At 43.0% G+C, this 20,265-nt stretch overlaps 1 protein-coding gene across 1 annotated transcript; it reads right to left on the bottom strand.

Moving 5' to 3' along the window:
• Window positions 1-894: 894 nt before the first annotated feature.
• Window positions 895-17,115, bottom strand: crispld1a (cysteine-rich secretory protein LCCL domain containing 1a). The gene is made up of 15 exons (XM_071525293.1): window positions 16,967-17,115; window positions 15,941-16,329; window positions 9,632-9,750; window positions 8,612-8,744; window positions 8,379-8,494; window positions 8,019-8,119; window positions 7,661-7,861; window positions 6,888-6,948; window positions 6,695-6,761; window positions 6,384-6,514; window positions 6,206-6,249; window positions 6,039-6,111; window positions 5,851-5,926; window positions 5,567-5,700; window positions 895-2,154 (listed from the first exon to the last, which is right to left on the bottom strand). Exons 2-15 carry the CDS (start codon window positions 16,199-16,201, stop codon window positions 2,103-2,105), a joined length of 1,569 nt encoding a protein of 522 aa, XP_071381394.1. The 5' UTR covers window positions 16,202-16,329; window positions 16,967-17,115; the 3' UTR covers window positions 895-2,102.
• Window positions 17,116-20,265: the final 3,150 nt, after the last annotated feature.

The raw sequence follows: 20,265 nt of genomic DNA, 5'->3' as shown, positions 1-20,265 counted from the left end.
GGTTCCCCTATTTCAGAGTGCCAAAAGTATTTGGCCAGCTCAAGATAGATTCAGTTCACCGTACATTCCATTCAATAAAGTAGTTATTTTTCATATGCAGACAATTATTATTAAGAGGAAACTTCTTCAAAAAGTCTGCAACTCATAAACTTCACCAGATTCTCAAGAAGTTATTGTCAGGTACTTTTTTAAGAGTTTATGTTTCAACCCAGGTTCCCTGACTGGTGATTGGTGAAATTAATCTTAGGCACTATGGTGTATGACGCTGGGATATATTAGTACAAGTAAACACGTGTCGGAGTTATCATGCTAATTATAAGAAAGCTTCAAGAAAGGCATGCACTGCCCCACTACCACCACCACCACAAATATTCAGTAGGAAATCCAATAGTAAACTTAGTCTGAAGCAGACATACATTTTATGGAATTACTGGCAATTTTGGGTTTTTGTTTTTTTTTTACGTTTAATGATATTTGTAGCATGGGTGAAAGATGGAGAGAGGGAATGGCTGGGTAAGATAGGAGCAAACAGATCTGCAATGCAACACCAGTGCTTTTCCACAGATGTATTCATAGTAATGTTTCACAATGACTAGCCCTAACCCTGTCACCAGGCATGTAGAGTGACAAAACATCAGGTCTTGACTATGACGTCTAATAATAAAACCAGTGTGAAAACCCTTTTGACGATGCATTTGGGAAATATCAAATGGACCCCCCCCCCCCCCAGTATGCATTAGTGCCACAGTCATTACAGTATAGCTGTAAATTTCAAAAATGGCACTGCACGTTAGCTTGAGTAACATATTTAGCAATGCAGGACAGATTTCAACATACATGAAATGTTAACTCTTTCTGTTCTGTGGGTAGAAACACCTGAGAGAGAACTGTGGTTGTAATATTTTATTGCAAAATGAACTTTTCCTAACAAACTGAGGTAGGGAAAATATATGTACTGCAACAGAGACAACAATACAATTCATTGTCCACGAGGACAGCACCTTGATACACCTTGTTGCTTTACTGTATCACCATTCCCATATAACACTCCACATAATGCTATATATTCAATGTGAGCACATTGATAGGAAATATGACATTGTTTTTCCAATATAAGCATATGCTCAGTAGCTGAGAGAAGGGTGCTTATATTGTAGAAGCCGATACATGAGTGTAAAACAAGGCATATATTATGTCATCCAGCTGTAATAAACTGTTGTGCAGTATTGTTTTTCTTTAGCAGTATCAAATGGAGATGGATCTATATAGCCTAAAAAACAGCATTGGGATACAGACATCCAGTAAAATCAGATGCATGATGAAGTCTGGCACATAGGGTTTTGTAATGACAACTCTGAGGGATGTGTGTACTTCCTGACCTGCAGGGAGTTTTAACCAAACCACATTATCTGAAAAAAAAAAAAAAAAAAAAAAAACACATCAAACTGGGAATAACAATAACAATATATATAAAAAAACACATAGCAGCATTCCTTTACAAATCATACTGATATAAAACACAATCATATAAAAATAAATGCATAACAATTTGTCCCCCTATGTTATTTAGAAATATGATAAGACACTTTCCCAGAGCACCAGTAACAATGTGCCGGACTTGAGACTGTCAAATGAGACATTCTCACAAACATTGACAATAAAAAATAATAGATTCATCCTTAAGTGCCGTTATATTGCTATATCATAGGCTTTCTATAATCAATACTTGTAGACAACTATTTGTTAGGCAAGACAATGGCACAAAAACAAAACAAGAGAGATACTATTGACAAATATGTACAACAAAATATTAGCAAACCATTCTGAACTATTTACAGTATATAAAAAGAACCATTTCCCACTAAGATGACAAAATGAAAACATAACTCCATGTGAGCGAGTGCTGACATTTTCTCATCGTGTGTTTTTGTGTGTCAAGTTTTCGTTGCTTGGTTTACGCCGTCATGGAGACGACCTCTGACCCCCGGAGTGTAGCAAAGCCAGAAACATTTCAGTCATTGAGTTTGACAACAGGGCTTGATTGCCGCCTATTCAACAGCCCAAGTGCGCGTTTTGTTTGGTGAAGCCGCCCTCTGGGGCACTCAAATCACAGCGAACACCCGGAAAGCCTTTCCACCAGGAGGGTTCTGGAGACTGCAGGGAACAGAACAAGAGAGAGTCAGTCTGGGTGCGGCATGTGTCAGATACAGAACATGTCCCAGCCTTTTACAGAGACACGTAGATGACAGACACACACAAACAGATAGACTTCAGGTTTTACAGCAAAATGTCCACGTCAGTATGTAGCCAAACACTCTGATGACAGATAGGACACAAACAGATAGGGGCTGGAGCTCCCTGAGCAAACAGATAAACCTCCATTTAAACACAAACACAAGGGACTTCCAACAAAGACAGACGCGATGTGAAGTTAAAAGAGACAGATAAATGACAGGCAGATACTAACAGACGTCAGGCATCTCAGCAGTGTTACAAAGATAAATGTAGTGGAGAGAGACAAGGGAAGAGACAGAGAGAGGAGAGAGAAAGAAAGAGGACAGGCCAGGTGTGTGTGTGTGGGGGGGGGGGGGGTAGTCCCTCTGTCCTCTACACAGGTCATGTTAACAACAGTCCTTCTGCAGGACAGTCCAAAGTCAGTGAAATTTACTGTACATAAAAAAACTGGAACAGACTACACAGTATGTGGGTCACTTTTAGCCTTAAACAGAGGCTAAACCTATACCTTTAATGCTGTTAGAAACTGGTACAGCCCGATTCAACACATGCTCTCACTTTATTAGGGTCAGCCTCACAGGCAAAGTCTTTTTCTAAGTGACCACAAACTCCCTTCTCTGTGAACAGAAATCATATCCCATTTCATTCTCCTTCAAACTTTGAGAATTTATTATGTAGGAAGAATTTTGAACTACACACTAAAAATGATTATTTGGACATAATCTTGAATCAAAACATTCAATATATTCTTCATCTGTCAAAATGCTTTTGGCACCTTGAAATGGATGACCATGAAAAAAATGGCTACAGTGACAAAGACCCACTTGACTGTGGTAGCTTTAGGCCCATAAGTCTTCGCCCCACAGATGCCAAAGTCCCTGTTAAAATCTTGGCTCATAGTTTGGCGCCTGCCAGAAATAACTCACACGGACCAAACAGGCTTCATTAAAAATAGAGCAGCCCAATATTAAACTGGTGTTAAACATTATTCATTCATCTCTGACCATGTAGAATGGGACAACCACTTTTACACTCTGCATAGATTTGGATTTGGTGAACGCTTTTTTTTACCTGGGTTAGGCATCTATACACTTTTCCACTAGCCTATGTACGGACCAACGACGCCTCTTCTAACTACTTTGTGTTTGAATGTGGGACTAGACAGGGGTGTCCTCTCTTGTCCCTCCTCTTTGTTTTAGCTATAGAGCACCTCGCCAATAGGCAATAGGTGCCAGTGACATTGTATCAGGGGGTTTGGAACAAAAAATATCTCTTTATGCCGACGATGTAGTACTTTTTATTTATGAACCCTATTACCTCCCTGCCCCAGGTCATCTTATAAACCAGTTTGGTGCTGGGTATAAGCGTAATCAGTGGTCAGCCAAAGGGCATTAAGTGAATTTAAGTACCTTGGGATCACCATCACATGGAGGTTTGCTGATTTATATTAAAAGGACTTCATCCCAGCAATAGAGTGCACTAAACACGACTTTACACACTGAACTTCTCTCCCATTGTCTCTGACTAGTCCTATTAACTCTGTGAAGATGAATGTGTTATTTAAGTTTCTTTATCTTTTTTCAAACCGCCCCTCCTTTTTTAAAGCAATAGATCAAGCTATATCTTCCTTTATGGTCCAGTTATAATCCAAAAAACTCTCCTACAAAGGTCAAAACCTTCAGGAAGCTTATCCCTCCCTGATTTTCAGGTGTATTACTGGGCTGCAAATATTTTTACAGCATCTTGGTCACTATGGCTGCAGTGATTGGGTCCCTGCATGGGTTCAGTTGGCGGAAGCCTCTTGTACACCCTTATCTCTATCTGCCCTGTTATGATCCCCACTGCCATTGTCTCCCTCCTATGTAAGTAATAACCCACTCTGTATCCGGAGACAGTTCGCAGGACAATTTTGGCTTGCAATGAATTCCTATACACTCTCCTTGCAATAACAATCTGGCTTTCCCTCATTTCTTACATGATAATGTGTTAGAGATATGGTCTAGAGGGGGAATCAAGTCATTTAACGACCTATACTGTATATAGATAACACATAGCCTCCTCCCAATTATCACTTAAATTTAATCTGCCTAACACTCACCTTTTCAGATATTTTCAAATGCGTTATTTCATGAGAAAAACATTCGTACAATTCTCACAACTTCCACCTAAAACGCCAGTGTTCTAGAGTTGTCCATGCAAGGAGTCATCTCTATTCTGCATGACCTGATTTTAAATTTCATGCCTTCCCCAGTGTGCTTGGTGAGACAGCAGTGGGAGACTGACTTGAACTATGTGTTTTAAGAAGAAAAATAGGAAGAGGTCTTAGACAAAATCCATTCATCCTCCATCTGTGCCCGCCACAACCTTATCCAACTTAAGTTCATCCACCGTATCTATTGGACCAAGCTTAAGCTGTCTAAAATTAAACGTGATATTGATCCCCTTAGTGATAGGCCCCTGCGTCCTTAATGCATATGTTTTGGCTTTTCCCTGCTCTGCATTCTTTCTGGCAGACCTTTTTTTTTTCTTTATCTGAGGCACTAGGTAAAGACATAGACCCTTGTCTGCTGGTTGCCCTTTTTGGCCTACCACCAAAAAACACCCCCCTCTCACATCTACATAAGGGCACGCTCATCTTCTCTACTCTAATTACTAAGCAATTAATTCTTATAAACTGGAAGCGTGCTAATCCACCCTCCCATATACATTGGATGAGAGATCTAATGAACTGCCTGCATCTTGAAAAGATTAGGTACACAAGGGAGGGCAGACTGAATAAATTTCTCTCTACCTGTGAGCCATTTATTTCTCACTCCTCTTCACTAAACCCTAGTGAGATCAGCCCTTCACTTTCCTCCCAAGTTTTAAATTAGACTTCTGACATACCCATTACTCTCCCAATTTCCATGACAGTATACCAGAGATGTTCTGTTTTTTTATAAAAGAAAATTTATTTCTATTTTCATTTGCATTTATTTTGTCTCTTCCATTGCCATTGAGGATTCTGTATTATTATTATTGCTATAACTGTTATTATAAGCTTAAAGTGTCTCCTTTGCTGTTACTATTGGGGTGGTGGGTGGGGAATGAATGAATTTTGAATGTGAATTTTCTGCATCACACTGTTGTGCACTCTGTAATGCACATTGCAAAGTCCCCACTCACTGTGTATTTCAATTCAGCCTATATTAGCATTTTACTCTATTTTCTTTCTGGGGAGGTTCTTTCTCTCTATTTTTCCCCTGAGAGTTTAGTTAACCGTGCTGCTGACGCACGCTAGCCACTCGGGTCAGCTTAGCTACTAGTGGATTAGCCACGCGCCATCCCGTACCTCTCGGAGAAAATGCCGTTTTGGTACGAGGCAATGTACTGTTTCCGCTTGTCCACCGGCATCACGTCGATGTAACCACCCACATCACTCCTGATCACTCCAGCGTGGACCGCTGCCCGGCATATACTGGACTTCTGCAGAGGCATGCAATAGAAAAGGGAAAGTTTGAGAGATGTTGATTCAGTTGTGTGACCACTCCACTGTCTCTGTGTCAATGGGACAAATGAGATAACTCTAATGGGTAAATAGATTTTACCCATTCAAGTTCATAATGAGGGACTTACATCAGAGTATATTCTGGTGCCAATTACTCTGGATATATGAGGATTCTCTTCCATACAGTTTCTTGGGCAGTATAATCTGAAAAGAGAATATTTAGAAATGTGTAATGAGTTGAAAAGACATGAGAGTGAGGTCTTAAGTTATGAAAAGACGGGCAGGCAGGTAGACAGACAAAGAGTCAGGTTCCTACCTTGGACAATGCTTTACAGGCTTTTGGTATGGACACAGCTGTGCAACCGTGGTCTCACATGTGATGGCTTTGACTATGAGAAAGAAATATGCTCTATGTCAACCAAGACAGCTCATCAACTTGCGTTTTTCTATATAATTACAGTGTCATGTAATTGTCAGACTAACCTGTAACTCTGGAAACTATGAAGGCATTAGCACTCTGATATTTTCTGTCAAGAGAGAGCACACATGACGTGACACTACATTATTTTCAGTTAATGTTAATTTTCAGTATATTTTACCAATATGGCTCTTTCATTGGTATAATTTTGTGGCAATGTCCTTGTAAATACTATGCCCTTACCCTAGAGACTGGACTCCATTCTTGTTGGATTTAATGAAGAAGTCCTTTCTCCCTTGTCTAGTTACATCCATCCATCCTCCATCATTGTCTATGACGCCAGCATGTAGACCAGCTCTGCACACACTGGATTGCTGCAAAAAAAGATAAAACAAACTCCACTTTATTGACAATATCATTTACATGGCAGGCATTTAGCTGACGCAATAAGTGAGCAGGTAGGGGTTCAGTGTCTTGCTTGTCCACCCTGTCACCCCACATCATTTGGATTACTCAGCCCATGGACTTATGCATCAACTAAAAAGTGTACTCACCATTTCATAGTACACTGTCCCAACAACTTTTCCTGTAGCATCTAGGCATCCAGCTGGACACTCATACCTGTACATGCATACAGAAGACATCAGAGAATATTAGCATTCTTGACTAATAACTCTGATGAAGTGAAAAAGTCTTTTCTTCTACGTGTTGCTGTGGTAATCTTATCTCATTTCATCCTTACTGTACCTATTACATGGTGTTCCTTTACACTGATCTCGTAGCTTAGTGTCACAGGTCACAAGCTGACCTGAAACACATAAACACAAACACTAGGCGTTTGAGTACTCATACAGGAACCATCATGCAGCAATGGGCTGTCCTGAAGCAGACACCTTGTTTCTGAATGTTGAGTGAAGCCCAGTGAAGACTATTCTTGTGATGCTTTAAGAACCAAAGAGAGGACTTCCTGCAGCAGGGTTCAGGGTGGTCAGCAGTACTACAGGAACTGTCTCAGCTTACAGGCCCAGGCCCCTTCGCTGGAGAGAGGAAGCCATTTAAAAACCACAGCCAGCCCCTCTCACCCCTCAACCCTTCTCAGCCGGCCAAAAGCAAACACACACTCAGGAGATCACGCTAAAATAGAACTCCCCTCCCTGCTCCAAAGAGTGACTTGCAATATTAAGTACACTTCAAAAACTGTCAGGGCTAATCAGCGAGTTGACAGATAAAGGCTGCAGAACATCAAGGCAATTTGAGATAAATTGCAAGAAAAACGTTTCCGTTCAAGGTCTTTTTTTTTTACACTCGTTATCCATTTTTGCTTGATCAACAATAAGGGGGGAGCTATTCACAAATTCCTAACTTTTGACTAGATTTTGAAAAACTACTTTGTCTGTTCCTCTGGATCCCATGCTATACTCCCTACTATTCTCCGCACCTCCCACCCCTAAAACCAGATCCTACACCCCCCATTTTGAGATGAAACTAGATCCAGAATAAACAGTTAAATGGCAGCTTACACATCTGCTGTGTGTTGACCACTTCATTCTTTTCCAGGTCCTCTGTGGGGGGCTTGGTGGGGGCTGGGGCGGGGAGACTGGGAGGCTCAGGTTTTTCAGGCTTGGGGGCCCGGGGCCGGGGCTTTTGCGGAGTACGGGGGGCCTCTGGTTCTATGAAGTTGTTTTCTTCCGTTTCCTCTTGAGGAATGTTGGAGCCATCATCTTCAAGTAGAGTCACAAAAAACAGTGTCAAATAAGAAGAGAGATAAGAGATTTCTGAATGTTCATCTATAAAACATGCTCTCTCTATTTTTCTCTATTTTGCTCTCTCTCTCTCTCTCTCACACACACACACATACACACACACACACACACACACCTTTGTAGCAGAGGTTGTCCTTACAGCCTCCTCCATAGCTGGGGGGACAGGCAGAGCATGGGGTTCCATGTTTGTAAGGGCTGTGACCCCACCAGTTTCCCCTGTTCAGGTCACACAAGTGAGAGTGAGAGTGAGAGTGGACTTACTGAGCACAACACATACAGCTTGTAAACAATGAATACAACTAGCAACAGTCACAGGTAAAGTATCCGCTGTTTTTTAAGAGAATTCAACTGAGAAATGCAAATTGCCATGAGTGAAAACAATCAATTTCAGTAGCAAATGATACTGACACATTAGAATGACACAGTACCAGATTTGTAACTGACTTGTTAAGTACATGTGAACAAATGTGCTTACTTTGGTGAGTAATTGCAGACAAGATAGACAGCCTTGGCCCAAATCTGCCCCCACACATTCATGTTGTAACACAAGTTGATGGCACAGCCAATACGACTGCTGGTGGCCCATACCAGCTGCATGGGGGATGACAGAGAGACAGGACAGAACATCAAACACAAAATAGTAGTATTCATCAGAAGGACAAAGTCTTCATAATCCTCATACTGATGAAATGGTATGATCCAAGCTACCTGTGTGTAATGAGTGCAGACTGGGCCGGAGCATCTGAAGGGGCAGTAGGGGTCACACTCCTGAGGGTAAGGGAAGGAGTAGTCTTTCACCTCATCATACCAGGCCTGCACATGGAATGTGGGTGGACGATACCTAGAGAGATGAGTAAGCGTACATATGACTGCAATTTTCCCAAACATAATATAGCAGTCTGTCTCTATTGCAGTAGGAGTTTGCATTATGCATTAAAGCTGCTGACCTGCTTACTTATCACTGCTGGGTGCAAAGAGATTATTTTTCTATCCGCCTCTATCAACTCCCACCATTATAGAATCTATGTGCATGTACATAATTATAATACAAAAAATATATATGCCCCAGATTGGACCTTTAAGTCTTACAATAGATGAAAGAATGTCTGCTTCTTAATGCAAAGGTGCTGCCTGCTATTAAAGATCAACTGCAATAAATGTAAACTGTAAATCAATATACATATGCACACTACCTTTGCCCCAAACCACAGGATTTATAATAATGTTCTTCAAAATGTGTTTAGAGATATGCGGTAAAGGATATGCAAGGGATATGGGATAAGCTGCAAGCTGGTCCTTATTGCAAAATAAGCCCTGACAGGATCACACCAGGCTCCGGCTTGATTTAAAATGATTTTATTACAAGCTAAAGTAATTTACAAGCTTCAGCCAAAAAACAAAGTTCAGCAGGGCTGTAAAAACGTCTGTAGCTACCACCCATGGGCAACCATAGCAAAGTAAACAAATCCGGTAAGATTGCCGTTGAGCCTCTAACCAGCAATCAAAAGTTTTCTCTGAATAAATTAAAAGTAATATTGGAAAAATCTTGCATGTTTATAACCTAGGGTAGCTGAGGGTTTGTTTCCAGTAATCAACTGCAGTGATATGATTACATGTGAAACAGCGCCCTGTTAGAAATAATAGACCTCAGAATACGTTCAGTGGCCAATCAGAATTGAGTATTCAACAAAGCCATGTAATAACTTTTCTTATATACATGTCATCTACCTTCCCCAGTGGGCTCCCAGGTTCTGTCCTATCTGGGGCAGTAAGCCGGCAGGACCATGCTCCCACAGACAGGTCTCAGCCCACTCCTCCGCCGTACGCTCCAACTCTGTGTCCCATACCTGCGCAGGAGGAGAGAGGGATTGCTGATAAATTGCTGGAAATCAGCAATGCAAAGCTGCTGATACCTGCTAATGGGTCAGGGGGCTTAAAAGAGTTATAGAATGCCTAGTAGCTAAGTAAATGGAGATATTCAGTGCTGTAGAGGAATCATTCAGCCGTGAATGGTGCTGTCTGACAATAGTGACTGGGTATTATTCAAACACATACCAGTGTTACTATTCTGCAAATGTGCATGTGTCATAATAGAACTGTGGCAAAATAGAAAATACACTGACCTCTAAACTAAGTGCAGAACTATGCTGATGTGTTGCTGTTGTCGTAAAGAGAACGTTTCTGAGTTTCTGATTGCTGCTCAGCTGAGCTGCCCTGGATGGGTTTTCCCTAAAGATTGGGGGCTATTCAAAAAATGCAAAAGCATGGGCTGTTTTTCCTTAAGTAATACCTTCCATATGTCTCTGGCGAGGCGTCTGGGTGCAAGCCTTTGTTTCATTTTACCTCTCTCTGAATTGCCCTCTCAGGCGAGTTTGGCTCTGGTTGGATACTAAGGGATCATATTCCCATTCTGGGGTTTTCTGGGAATGCAAAGAGTGTCCTTCCTCTCTGCTGACCTACATTCTGGTCCTTCCATAAAAAAGTTAGAATAACACCAGCTGTAATTCTTTTTGAAGGATTCTGTATGTTCCTTTAATTGCACACCTTCACTCTCACCTTGAGTGTGGGATATCTAATATAGGGGATTTGTATGAGTCTCTTAGTGTGTGCGTGCATGTGTGTGTGTTTGTATGTATGTGCGTGTGTGTGTGTGTATGTGCACATGCATTAGTATGCCAGTGGAGGTGTCAGAAGTTTTCACATTTCACACATTGGGCCCTGGAAGTCATAGCTTACCCTCACTGAAATCTCATCCAATAACAGGCCCTAAAATAACCCCCCTGCTTCCACCACCTCCTCCTCCTCCTCCATCGTCCGTCACCCACTTCAGTCCCCCCAGAAACAACTGCTGCTCTCCGCATTATTCCTGAAACACACACCTGCCTAGCGACAGGATGTCTGGCAGCGCTGCAAATTAACTCTTCAAGCAGGTTCCTCAGCTCTTTCTGGGAATCCTGCTGGCTGTTGAGGGGGCCTGTTTGTTAAAATCAACGACACTGAGGTAATGGCCGACTCTGACGTGATTGCATAGTGAGGTATATCAGATTCCCGGACAAAGGCTTGTAGAAATGTTACATAATTGTCATACAAATAAACCATTGGGGGTGTATTATGGTGGTGTGGAGTCTATTTTTCATTGGGCTCTGCACCTGTGTAGATGGAGTGTACCAGTGTTAAGGCAACCTCGCCTACTGTAGCCTATAATCTGTCTTGCATAATAAGGCCAAGCGATGACTGAAAAAACCAGGGCGAACTTAAAATGTTTGTAAAATTGCTAGAATCTACTATTTGTTCATATGAAACTCTAGCCCAGCTCAGAAATGATCTCTGTTGACAGCGAGATGCAAAAACAATGACAATATTGGTTATTTGTTCATTTTGGCATGTCAGTGGTGTAAAAAATGAATAAGTCCTGGCTATCCCAGTTTGCCCCAATAGTGGCTATCAGGCTAATGACACCGAACCAGAGACACTGGAGATATTTAAGCCTGGTCATCATCCGCAGAGCGGGACCGCTGAAGAAAACCAGTCAATTATAACCTTCATCTCCAACCGCGTCATTTTTCCCTTCGATTTTCTTGACAAGTAGCCCCACACCAAAAAATAATCAATGTGTTTACACTGATAAGCAGACTGACACACATTACAGATGAGTTGTGGTAATTGCCATACGATCTGTGAACCACAGCACTGTGGAAATTATGTGCTTGGAACAAGGTCAACATACTGCTGTTGGCCATTAATAAATGATTATGGCTCCGAAAAAGTTTGAGCGTGGCCACAGCTGGGATTCAGGCCAACGATGACCAAAACTCTGGTTAGAGTGTCTTGGAGAGGAAAGTTGCTGAATATGGTTTGTATCAAAAAGGGATGATTTGTGCTGTTCTTAAAGCACGTCTTTCATAAATACAAGCGGCAACTTTCCAGCCTAGGAAATCATCCCATCTTCCTCAAATATCGAAACTCACAGTGAAAGCGGCTCAGAAAGTGTTGACCGAGACACATATTTCTGAGCTGTTGAATCTGGTACATAGCGCAGCCTGCTTGTCAAGCTGCTGTTGTTTGCACAGTGAGCGCAGCAGGGGAGGCCTCACAACCCAGACCCCCCCAACCGCACTTCTGCTGGGGCCCGTAAAGAAAAACACCTCCCCTGCTAAAGTCTTTCAGCGCTGCGCACACTGCATTGTTTATTTCGCTTAACACCTCATTTGCGGCCAGAGTTTTTTTTTTTTTTCTTCCCGGGTCATCTGGTTGCATTCCAGAGGGTACGGCAGGGTAAACTTCCTCTGCAGGTTTGGGTTTTCCTGTTCATAGTCAATTGTGCATGCAGAGAAATAGTGAAAAGCAGGAGAAAGATATGGGAGTTGGAGAAAGTGAGGTTGAGAAAAAAAAAGGCAGAGTGAGGATGGAAGAGAAGAGGACAAACAGGAGAAAGCAAATGGGTCACTGTATAAAAAGTTTGCAATGGGAAAAAAAGAGATCGATAGAGAACAATATTGTACAGGACGTGAGGGAAAAGTGTGTCCGTATGTGTCTACATGTGTTTGTGTGTGTGCGTGTTTCTGTTGAACTCACTGTCCAAACCACCAGCATTGTTCCCACGGCAACAGTAGCTGTTATTCCATTTTCATGCTCGGCATTCCAGCCCATATCAACTCATATCAGAGGCCCTGCAGCTGACCATTGTTTAGATTCTGTCAACCAGAGAATCCCATTATCTTCCCATCATCATGTTATAACAGGAACATGGTTTGACCAACACAACAAATGAAGTCATGATGTAGATCCAAAATAGTAGATAGATAGTAGGGTTTGATCGATATATTGTTTTGCGATATATCGAGCTGATATTGGGCTTTTATTAAATGCTGAACATAGTTAATGTTGTCCACCGCCGATATGGAGGCTTCTTCCTGACCACAGCTATATAAAAACTGTAAACCCTGCAATTAAATTTAATTTCATTTGCATATTTTATTGTTCAACAATGTGAACAATTGATTTAATGGTAGTAATCAATGCCATAAGGTTTTTCATACCATTGGTACCATCAGTTGTGTGGGTCACCCTGCTATAAGGAGTTTGTAACTCTAAAAGAATTTCATGAATATGGGTTTAAACAGAGAGTTTGGGGTCCCATGATCAGGGATGCAAACTCATGGAGAGTGAAAAAGGTGACACATACCAGGGCAGACACAAAACTACTCAGAAATCATTCACCTTAAGTGCCCTATTTTGGGATCAAAAAGATGACTGTCACCTAAAGGTGACTAGTTCCCTGCATGATGATCTAAATTACGTTTCAGAGGATTGTCCTGCCATGAATAAAAGTCTGGGGTAAAGTCAAGTCAAGTTTAGTTGAGTTTTAGTATAGGCTTAATCACAGTTACAGTGGTCATAAAAAAAAAAAATATTGGCACAAAATATCAGCTATCGATAGCTTCGATATCAAAATGGTATTGAGGTATTGAGCTTCAAAATCCCATATCGGTCGAACCCTAATAGATTGACAGACAGACTGTTCTGATGCAGTAACGCCACCCATCTGGTGTTCCAGGGAGTCAAAAACAAACACAAATAATTATTTGCAAATAATGTCAGACTAACGTCTGCTGCAAATCCATGTGTGCACAACTGAGTCATCCTGAGCAGAAGGATGTCAATACAGCTTTATCTTTACAACCACAAACACCACCAGCACCTCAGACCCAAGTGGAGCCCAGCCGAGCCTAGTTAAACGTCAAGGCAGGGGACAGCCCTTTCTCCCATGATGCCGTCTGTTTGTCTTACAGTGCTTCAAACGCTGACACTTGTCTGTTTATATCTGTGGGTCAACATTTGAGTCCGAGGCAACACCTCTGTCCCCTACTGAGGCTGCCGGGTGGGAAGGGAGCTTTTTGTGGATCACTACGGAGTGCGAATGCTTATCCGGGGAATTCTTGGGCCGCTGTGTTGGATAATGACAGAATGGGAACGGAGCCACAGGGATAAGGGAGCGGGAGGTTGAGGGGGGGGGGGGGGGGGGGGGGGGGCGAGACAGGGGAAGGGGGGAGATAACGGAAGAGGGAGAGGGAGGGATTTGGCTTGATGTTATCTGTGAGAGTTGCTGTTATGATTACCACAGAGGGTCATTCGGGTTGCGGTTTAATACGGCGGCGGTGGACAATAACAGAACTGATGGTGCACTGACTTATGGGTATGTATGTGTGTATGGAGGATGTGTGTGTGTGTGTGTGTGTGTGTGTGTGTGTGTGTGTGTGTGCGTGTGTGTGTGTGTGTGTGTGTGTGAGTGTGCGACTGCATGCATGAATGTGTAGGCAGAGCAGGAGAGCACACCTAAGAAGTCTTCCAGTACAGTGAAGTTGTGAGGTTTCTGAAAGGTGACAGCAGCACAATTCAGGGAGAAGGAAAAGCAGAGGACACAGAGAGAGAGAGAGAGAGAGACAGAGAGAGAGAGAGCGCTCTTCAAAATGATGTGCTCTTGAACAGTAACTTCCCTCCCCCTAACTTGAGAGATATTGACATCCGCTGAATCATAAATCAGATTTCAGCACTTATCTTCACAAGTCATTTTCTTGGTTTCATCGCTCCCTACTGTCTCCATCTTTCTCTTCTCATTCCCTCCTTCAGTTTTCATCTCACCTCGCCCTTATTCAACCTCCTCATCTACTTTTCAATGATTCTGACACCTGTTTTGCTATTCTGTCTCTCCCTCCCTCCATCTATCTCTATCCCTCTCCTTTCCGTTTGCAAATCTGCTTTATCTTTTCCAGAACTCTATTTTTATTTATCTCTTTCTCTCTTTCTCTCTTTCTCTAAGTCTCGCTCTGTCTCTCACCTCGGGTCCTCTTGTTGCATGCCTCTCCATATTTCACCCCTGGGTGCCCCTGAAGCTAAAAAAGCCAGCCAACTGTAACAGGAGACAGTAGAAAGGAGCTGTGCACTGCTGGCTCAGCATTTCTCCACTAGAGCGTGCCTCAACCAGGAGCCTGCCAGGCAGAGCAGTGCTTTCACACACACGCACACACACACACACAAATGTACGCACACGTATATACACCCCCCCCACAGCTCACACATGCACACACACATACAAAACCATACACACACGCACACACACCCACAAGGGGTCCTCAAGTCCAACCTCTCAATTATACAATTACACAGCCCAGCAATTACCCCCAGCAGGAACTGTTTATTTGCCTTTACCATAGAATAATACTGCCTTTTGTTCTGTAGCTCTTTAAGTGGAGATGAAAGGATGATAAAACCTCATTACCTTCTGCACACTGTATTGATTTTTAACCTCCAAAGTACTGTTGGTGGCAATGCACTGTGGCGGTCAGGCAGTGGACATGCAGTACATCTGGAAGAGTTCCAGATGGCTGTCTATGGCGCATTTACTAGCAGAAGGCTACTGAGTACTGGCGTGTGTGTGTGTGTGTGTGTGTGTGTGTGTGTGTGTGTGTGTGTGTGTGTGTGTGTGTGTGTGTGCAGGGGGCAGCTGGTAAAACAAGCCAAGGTGCCGTGCTCTGATTCTAATTGCGCTGTGAAAAGTGATCTGGCGCTGTACACACACGTGACGGGCGAAGTATAAAGTCAAACAAATCTCTTTGCATGTGTAAAAGCGCGACGGTAATGTGATCATTGGCAACTTAGCGGAATTCTCTTCTGGCAAAACAACCACAGTCACGTGGGTATAGGTTTTGTATGGGGGTTCATAAGCCAAGGTGCTGGGATGCAGGCATGCTTGTGAGCGAGCCAAGTGGGACAAGAGCCAACCAGTCTGGTGACTGGGTCAGCGCATTAAGCTATATGCCCTGCAGTGCTGCAAGACTCTTAGGGAGTTCAGAATGGGGTCAAAGCTTTACTAACAAGTGTTTCAACACAAATGAACTGGATGAAGGTGCATTGTACAGTGGTGTCTACTTAAATGCACTACTTAATAGGTGTCAATCTCATTAATCATCTGATCACAGCAATGATGAAACACTGCTGACACATGCACACATGCACAGACAACACACTTCCCCTTACCATGTACTCCATGTTGGAAGCCGGAGGATACACCTGGCCTCTGAGCTTGTTGTGAAGGTCCAGGATGAGCTGAGCGTCACTGTCGGTGATGGCCCTCTTCCCCCTCTGCTTGGCCTCCCACCAGTCCCCCTCCTCGTCCAGGTACTTGTCCAGAAGCTGCTCCCAGCCTGTGGAGTTTGGAAGCATCACCATGGAAATGGCATTCTGGAGCAGCAGGAGCAGCGACACGCCCCTCAGCCAGTCCCGGGATACGCGCCTCATCCTGATAAGTGGCGGTGGTGATCCTCTCAGCTCGGCTGGGACGGGACGGGATGAGATGGAGTGGGAAGGGGTGGGATGGGGTGCGTGCCAGCTCAGAAAGACACTCCTCTTCTCTTCTACAATGTGAGCTGGCAAAGGAAGCGAGTAAAGAGAGCAAAACAGGATCTTTGGCGAGGGCTTGGAATTGGTGTTCTGTATCAAATTTGCTGAATAACTTGGGTCAATATTGAACTTGGTGAGGACAGTGTGTTGGACCGCAGAGCTGTTGGCTTGCAGACACTGCTGGTTTGGTGCAGTGCCATGGGTAACCTCATGGGGTTCACTAAGGGTAAGCTGGCAGGCTAGGGATAACTAGTTGTAGTCTGAATGAAAGAAACCACTACTTTTTACCACAAATTTTGTCTAAAATGCAAAAAAAAGACAGAGAAGATTGGGGAGTTGTTGAAAAAGTTATTCAATTGCACAGCTGATCAAGTAATTCAGTTGTAATATCATTGTGGACAGCATCTACTTATCATTGTGGACAGCATCTACTTATGTGCACAGAAAGGTGATGCATAATGTACTGCATTCACAATATGTAGTACAAGTCAGTGCACATGCACTTGAGGACCGGTTGAACTTTTGTAATTAGCTGTGCATGCTGCAGTATTGACAGAGGCTGGTGTAATGAGCCAATGCCTAATTGAAAATGTGTACAGAGTAATGCATGTTGAAACAGAAACGGAGTAGTGTGATTTAATGTAGACTCTGGAAATAATTTACCTTTAGTCAGTTGGAATGGAGCCCAAACGCTTGTGGAGATCCTGACAGAGGTCTGGCTGAGTCAAAACTCCTGCAGCATTAAAAAGTCCACCTTCAGAGGAATTTGGAGAGCTCAGGTGAACTGCCGTTGACGCTCGTTGGCTGCCATATAAATTACAAAAGTCAAAGATACAATGCGCTCGCTTCACTCCGTTCTCATCAGATGGAGATGGGTTCTTTCTTCTCTCGGGATTCTTGCACCAAAGCCGCTAAAGCATCACTTATCCACATTTTATCCTCAACTTGGCTGCGCTCTGGAGTGACGCCTCTAACCACGCCTCTCCAAAAGTTTGGAAACAACCCACCCGTTCATGCCAAGGTCTCTGTGCGCGTACCGGGAACGTGCGTGTATATAATATAAGCAAAATCCCCCTTTTTTCCCAAACATTGTGCTCAGAAACTTAAACTTGAGACCTTATGTCACTGAAAAGGACTGCGCGTGTCTATTCCCTGGCGAAAACACACTGCGAAATTCCTATGATATTCCTACAGGGGCGTAAAGTGTGTCTGCAGTACTCAATAATGAGTATAAAGTGACATTATTGCACTTTATGGTATTTTCTATCTCCATTGGTGCCATATTCCGATAATATTCCTATAGGGACTTGTAGTGTGACTGCAGTACACAATAGTGAGTAATTGTGACCTTATTGTACTATTTTTTTTCTGTCCAATGTAATATTCCTAGAAGGACTTAAGGTTTTTCTGTTATTCTTGTATAGTTTCCTTCTATTACTGTAATTCTGAATTCTGCAATTCATCCTGAGAACAATTAACATCTTCCAATAGGCTGTTGTGCTGTGTGCCTGTTGTTTGCCTTGTGGAATATTGACCTGGGTTCAGCAGACTTATATTTTCTTTTAGATTAATTGAGTATAACAGTGAACCAAATCTGCTTCCCTCTCCGGGGCCCGGCAGCAAAGTGGCCTCATTCTCTTGAGTCTAACAGTTCGCAGGTGACTCCTTGGGGGGACTAAAACACAAAACAACTCTCTGTTCATTTAAAACCTGAGCTTGTCGTCACCGTTTCCCCAGCTACTGCAATACAGTACAAATTCCATAAAGGAAACAGGCAGTTTGTGTCTTTTGTCATCTGGTCATTTTCACTGGTAGTCGTGGCACGTGTGGAAACAGTAGCTAATCACCAGCCTCAGTGCATTAGCCCCCTGTACAGACTTTCCACAGGGAGACACAATCTTCTTGTATTTAACCTGACACACATAATAAACCAAACACTAGCCAAACCCCCAATATACCAACAATGAATTTGCCCTATATATCTTTTTCAGTAAGGTGTATTGGATCCTCATGTTTCCATGGCTCCCTGCTGTTGTTTTGCCTTAGTCATCAGGTGAGTCAGGGGCTAAATAGACTGTTTGAGAGGCACTGGCTGAATTATGGGTGGATATGTTTGGCTACCAAATGATGGTAAGGGTGTCAGATGTAGGATCAGATTACAGTACATGTATCACATTTCAGATTCAACAAAGGGTATGGCCCAAAAAATATATGACTATTAAGTGTACTGTACTCAAGACTATACAATCTGCTTTTTAAGAAAAAAGGTAAAAAAAAAATTGGAAGGATTATCCTCCCTATCCTGTGGCTCAACCTCCCCTAGTTATGCAGATAGGTGTTATGGTATGTTCTGTAAACCATACATCTAAATAAAAATCCTCTTTTCCAGTGCACCTCTGCTGTCTAACCTACTTCTGTGAGCGCGTTACAAGAGCTCTCACATTGGGGACCCACCGCATTTTGAACTCCCATAAACCCAGGGTTTACTGTCCGCTCTCTGGGTCAGCAGTAGGGGCCTCGGCCGCAGCCCCACCAGCGGCCCTCTCTCTGCGGTCAAACCCGGCTGCCTCCCCCCTTCCACCGCAGCTGAAATAGCAATGCTCTTGCTTTGCTCCCAACTCCCCAGAGGGAAGCACCGCCGAAAACACTCATTCATCTGCTATAGAATTAATGCTGCTCTACATTTAGATGGTGTGTGTGTGTGTGTGTGTGTGTGTGTTTGACAGGGAGAGAGAGAGGAAGAGAGTGACTATGTGTGTGTCTATGTTTGACAGTAAGAGAGAGCAAGGGAGTGAGTGGGTGTGAGTGAGTGAGTGTGCAAGTGTTTGTGTGTGTGTGTGTGTGTGTGTGTGTGTGTGTGTGTGTGTGTGTGTGTGTGTGTGTTTGTTTAACAGGTAGAGAGTTTCACAGTTAGGGAATGAGAGCATGAGAGTGAGTAATGCATGTGTGTGTACTTGTGTGTGTGAGTATGCACGCACATACACATCTTCATAACATAAATATATGAGTCAAGACATAAAACATGCTCTTATTTAAAAAAAAAAAACTCAAAATATGTTTTATGGACCTGGGACATGAAGTGACTTGTATTAAATTAAAGTTATAGCTGAAATACACAAAGACTGACTGTGAGTGTCTCGCACGGCCGCGTCTCTGACCCGACTATGAAAATGAAATTGTGTGGATAAAGGAAATATTTACCAACTGCTCAGAGATTTCTATGATTTACAGTGTGGTAGTTTAGGTCAGGCCATTTATACAAGCCTAGACATTCTCTGATTAATGTTTATTACATGCCAGTGGATATACAGTATTAGGGCCAGCAGTAGAGCAATAGAAATGATTTCATGCTGCTGGTTCAGTTCTTTCTCATGTAAGTGTCATGTTAGCACACTTTCATGTGTTTTCTCTGTCATCCCTTCTTTTTTATAGCTTGTTGTGCTCTCTCTCTAAATTTTTTCCCATTCTCTCCTCTCTTCTTTATTGCCTTCTCTCTCTCTATCTCTCTCTCTCTCTCTCTCTCTCCCTTTATCTCTGATGCAGGACGTCGCTCTCTCTCTGTCCATCTCTATCTGTGTGCGTCTGTCTTTCTCAGGCACTCACTCTCTCGCTCTCTCTTTCTCTTTATCTGCCTCTCTTTCTTTATCTGCTACACTGTCATTCTCTGTATCTCTTTGTCTGTTGCACACGCACACACACACACACACACACACACACACACATACACACTCTCTCTCTCCTCCTCTCTCTTTCTCCGTATCTGTCTGTGTTGCACCGACACACACAACACACACACACACTCACTCCCTCTCCCTCGTTGCCTCTCTTACACACAAACATTCACACACACTTCCCATGTCTCCACTTGTCTCTCTGTTTCTCCTCCTCCTCCTTGCTTCCTCTCCCCTTGCTCTTTCTATCTCACCCACACAGTCATTGTTAAGCCGCTGGTCCAGATGCTC

Source organism: Centroberyx affinis, unplaced genomic scaffold (genome assembly GCF_046629955.1).
Source record: "Centroberyx affinis isolate AG114_WGS23_722 - 3 ecotype Tasmania unplaced genomic scaffold, CSIRO-AGI_Caff_v1 ptg001285l_1, whole genome shotgun sequence".
Lineage (NCBI taxonomy): Eukaryota > Metazoa > Chordata > Actinopteri > Beryciformes > Berycidae > Centroberyx > Centroberyx affinis.
This window is presented reverse-complemented; position numbering and strand designations above follow the sequence as displayed.